The sequence below is a fragment of the Lactuca saligna genome, chromosome 4 (genome assembly GCF_052625555.1).
Source record: "Lactuca saligna cultivar CGN05327 chromosome 4, ASM5262555v1, whole genome shotgun sequence".
In the NCBI taxonomy this organism is placed as follows: domain Eukaryota; kingdom Viridiplantae; phylum Streptophyta; class Magnoliopsida; order Asterales; family Asteraceae; genus Lactuca; species Lactuca saligna.
The window spans coordinates 83,147,605-83,152,901 of NC_136420.1; the positions used below are offsets into that span (position 1 = coordinate 83,147,605).

At 26.8% G+C, this 5,297-nt stretch overlaps 1 protein-coding gene across 1 annotated transcript; it reads right to left on the bottom strand.

Annotated features, from left to right (window-relative positions):
* Nucleotides 1–288: 288 nt before the first annotated feature.
* On the bottom strand, nucleotides 289–4,944 carry LOC145042252 (uncharacterized). Its single transcript, XM_078990649.1, has 3 exons — nucleotides 4,469–4,944; nucleotides 1,553–1,668; nucleotides 289–851 (listed from the first exon to the last, which is right to left on the bottom strand). Exons 1-3 carry the CDS (start codon nucleotides 4,640–4,642, stop codon nucleotides 452–454), a joined length of 690 nt encoding a protein of 229 aa, XP_078846775.1. The 5' UTR covers nucleotides 4,643–4,944; the 3' UTR covers nucleotides 289–451.
* Nucleotides 4,945–5,297: the final 353 nt, after the last annotated feature.

Sequence of the window (5,297 nt, forward strand, 5' to 3'; positions counted from 1 at the left end):
TATTACACTCAGAACATTTAAATTCATTATTAGATGAAAACTCTTAAAATAGTCGTTGGTTTGTGAGAGTATTTAATAACAGTTGGAAACGTGAAATAATATAATCGATACATTTTCACATGAATTATGCACGATGAAGAGTTCTAATAGACTATAAGCTCACTAAATTGATTAAAATACGTCTTAGAGTTTTTATTTACTATAGGAATTTTCTACTTTTGAAACAATTCGAGCATAACATTTCTTCAAAATATTGTGAATAACATATCTATTTGTTAACTCAGTGTATGATGAATTTAGTTCTTCAGCATTTTGTCAATTCTTGAACTTGCATTAGATGATTTATCAATTGAAAATGTACTCTGAATCTTATCATTTCAGTTTTGAAATTCAAAGATCGGACACATTACGATTTACATTCCTATGCCCATCATATGATCTATTTTATATATTAGTGAATTGTATTTTTACCATTACGCCTCCTTACTAACTTCTCAAAATATTTATCAAAACCATTGTTTTTTGAACTTGTGATCGACATATCACCCTTCTCGAACACCGCATCAACTACAATTTTAGTCTTTTGATGAACACCCACAAAGGGGTTGGAAGTTTGGAATGTTTTGTGTTCATTTTCGAAATAGTAGCTACTTTCTTTACGATAAACGGACATTTCCAAGCTTTCACTAATGTCATTCCCATCATTTGGATTACTTCCATAATAGATTCGGAAATTGTTCATACATAGTGAGTTGTCAAGTTGACAAGAAGATGATAACTTCAGCGACTTGATTGAATCAAACAAATCAGAATGCATGTCACTGTCACATATCACCACATGTTTGGTTGATCTGCAAGAGAATCTACATGATAAGCTACTTCGGACATCATTAATAATGAAAGGTTGTCAAATCAAGATAACATTGGTTGTATTTGTTACATTGCTTAAGGCTATACGTACTACACATGGCTTTTAGGACTATTTTTCAAAACATAATGTTTTGATAGAAAAAAAAAAAAAAAAGAGTAAATATGCTTTTTAAGATTGCTTTTAAAAACATAATGTTTTAATATAAAGAAATAAGAGTAAAAATGCAATAATAAACAATTTAACAACCAAATGGCCCATTAACTAGTGATTTCAGTTACAGTAGGGTTTTAAGTGTTGCCTGAGATAAATGGACTCTTTAGGAGTAGATTAGAACATCTTGTTCCCCAATTCAACTTAAACAGAGAAAGAAGAGGAAATTGGTGAAAGTGGGAATAAAATAAAAGAAATTTTTTCCCTCTTAACTTTCCTTTTGATTTGAAGGATTTTGAGAGAAAGAATAAAATTAACTTTCTCTTAATTCTCTCCAACTCAGGAATACAAAATACATAATTTTTTTTTTCACCACTTACTTTTATTTTTCCTTTCTTTTCTTTTCTTTTGATGAAACTTAGGCATAAAGAACTTGCTTGTTAGTCGTTTTGAAAAAAAAATAAACAAAAATAACAAAAGTACATAACTGTCGTTTTCATTTAACTTTATAAGTAACGCAAGTATTGTTACCTGTTTGACATTATTGGGGACGGTGGATGCCTCCCTCGTAGGGGTATCTTAAGAGACTTTGAAGCAAACATTTGTTGATCTGCTATCAAGCCATTCATCCTCTTGATATCAACCACCTAATATTAAATGCAAATGAATAAATAAATAAATGATGTGCTTTTATTCTAGAAAAAGGTCAATAATTCGCTAACTTAAGTGTTATTTGTTTTATACTTGATGAGGACAATATTAGTATTTTATTTTAAATTAATGCATACATAACTAAATAACCAGGGGATTATATGCACGCATGTTATGCAAAATAAAATTGTATAGTTAAATTTTGACAAGTACATTTTGAAAATAATTATGTTATTGATACTAACTATTAAATAATAGTTTTTTACACTAATTTGATATATAAAATATAATGATTTTAAACCATATTATAACCTTCATTAAAAATCATATCATTTTGATGGTTGCTACTCCGCAACTGATATGTGAATAAAACTAAATATAATCATCAATTTAATGTTACCTTTAACATCATGCATGATTAACTGATTTGGAAATTACTCATTTCACATTCTATGTAAGATAAAATAATGTAATGTATAAGGTTATGTTATTTTTAAATATTATTATTGTTAATTGATTTAAAAACCATGTATTTGGAAAATTTTCAATTAATATAAAAAATTAGTTTTTGATATTTTTTGTTAATTCAAAATGTCGATTTAGGTTTAAATTTAAAATATTTAAATGTTTTAAATTATTTTAAAAAATAATCTTTGAATAATTTTAAGTTTATTTGATATTTTGATTTATATTTTGGAGTTAACATGACATTTAAATTAACATTTAAAATATATTATATTGATAATTCAAAAAAATCTATCATTAGTATAATTATATTCATCATTTAATAACACATGTAATGATATATATATATATATATATATATATATATATATATATATATATATATATATATATATATATATATATATATGAAATATGAAGAATTTAGGTGTTTCAAATGCATGTGATAGAAAAAAAAAATATGTTATAGTATAGATAAAGAAACCGGAAATATATTCATTGAATTTCTCTTAACGTTTTACAAATTTGATCTTATTTTTTTTATCAATTTCCAAAATGTGATGTATTTTTCCAAATAAAACTGATGATTACATATTGCTTTTAAATACTACATATAAAAGTATCAAACACATATAAGTTTAAAAAAAATATTTGCCGATTTGAAGGAAATTCACTCTTTCTTATGGATGCATCTAATACAACTAAAAACTATTTGAGGTTATATATTTTACTGTAATGTTATTGTATTCTTTCTATCCAACATATTGTATTATTTTAATGTAATATTACTATATTTTTTAAGTTTCACAGACTGATTTATCTTATTATGATCTTAGTATGTATGATAGAGTGTATTATCTATGTATGACATTGTGTATTATCTTCTCGTAATCTTGATGTATTTTCTATGTCTCAAAATAATTGTTTTTCTTAACTTTCTAACGGACCTTTTTTTTTAATATAGCAATTTTTTGTAGCATTTTGATCAAGTTTTAAACACACAATGACGCAATAATACAAGACTCTATAAGAATGAGATAATATTCTAAGATCAATAAATCAGACTAGGCAACCAAATAGTCGACACCTAGGCATTTGGCATGCATTCACCAGGACACCACCTACGATTTAAAGGTAATCGGGCAAAATCCGTCTATGCAAGAAAAAATTCAAAATCTAAAAAATATCAAAAATGATAAAATAAGTCAACGATAAAAGTAAAAAATAATCAGATGCTAATATAGTAATATAGTAATATAGTAATACATAAACTAGAAACTAATATCGTAATTCCTAATTTGAAATTCATGCCTTTATTTATTCATCTCCGGTATGTCACTATCTCAGTCTCCCTCTTGGTAGACCTTTATCCTTTATCTTTCCTCTCGCATCTGTCTCTTTGTCTTTCCCTCATTTGCTTCTTTTTTCTTTCTTCCCTCTCGTGTCTTCTTTCTTTCCTTTCTTTCTTCTCACATTTTTCTCTCCAACTCTCCCTTATTGTACTCATGTTAAAGACTAGAATATGAACTTTATGGTTATTTACTTATTTTATTAGGATATCGGTACTATTTGATTTTTTCAAAATAAATTTCTTTATAATTCTAAGGTTCCCGATTAAGTCCTGCATAAACCGATTAATCCCAAGATCCCAATCAGACTGACTATATAGATATCAATTTTTACATCCTTGGGTAAGATTACAATAAAATAGTACTATCTATCAGTCAGATATAATAATACAGTAAAACCTCATCTTCTGGGGGTAATATAGTAGTTGTATGGAAATAAAATGGAGTGGTATAAAAGTTGTATATATCGAAAGATGATGAAGTAGAGTGGTATGAAATTTGGAGTTGTATCATCATACCAAGGTTGTATGTAAGAAGTGGTCGTTTTTTTGATAAATATATAAAGTAATTGATTAAGAGATAAAAATAAACAAAAATTATAAATATATAAATTAAACAAAAGTTATTAATATAAAAAATATATACAAATTAGTTAGTTATTTTAGTTATTTTGTTAATTAATGCAGTTTTAATTTTGTAGTTTTTAATTGTTGTATTTTTATTTACTTAATGTTCTAATTTTTTTGTTTTTAATTAACTTTATATTTTAATTATAGAAATAAAGTTATATAAATATATCATATATGTTTATGCAACTATGCACCAAACTTCAACTTCTTACCAAATCAATACGAAAAATTGAAAATAAAACGTAGATAAACTTATCAACTATGGTCTATGAAATCATGTATTCAGGTAAAGCATTAATTATAGTAATGTAATTGTAAAACATAACAAATTGAAGATTAACTGAATATATTACCTCGACACCATACTTTATCGCGACACCAACAAGCGTATCAAATTTGGAAACGGTATGCTCAATATAATCCAAACCACCACCACCAGATGAGAAGGAACCCGGCGGCAAAGCCACCGGAGACGAAGTTTTGGAATAGCACTTTACTGGTGGTGCCGGTAACACCATCGGCCCCATAAAATCTCTGTTAAAAACCAAACCCTAATACAGGAATTCTGGGAAATCAAAAATGTAATAAAAACTCAACCAAAACCAAAATGGTAAATCAACAGATGATTATGGAGGAAAAGTAAAACCCTATTTCAAGATCTTGTTTATGGCATATGCGTTGGTAAATTATGTAGAAATAAAAACTGAAAAGGATGATGAGTGTATGGATGATGGTGATGAAGTACTTGTATCCCTGTTTTGCCTTCAATCAAGGCGTATGAGTCAACTAGCCGCGTCAAAAGATTCTCCCTTCAAACAACAAAACAAAATAGAGTACCTTATAGTAAAACGTTATAATTGAACTTATTATTTTATTTTTTAGTAGTCATGGATTCATGTTTTTAGTCAAAAGGTATGTGTCGGCATTTCGATCCTGACCGTCAGATTAGATGGCACTGTATGAGACTAAATAAATAAAGCCGAATTGAGAATGTAATATTAAAAAAAAAAAAAAAAAAAAAAAAAAAAAAAAAAAACAAACCATGTAGATATTTAGAAAAATAACCATTTTTAATTTAGTATTAAGAAAAATAATCAAATATTTTGTATTTTAGAAATTACTAATTGATCTAAAATTAAGGATGTCAACGGAACCAAACAAGAATAGAAATAATTGTCCCGC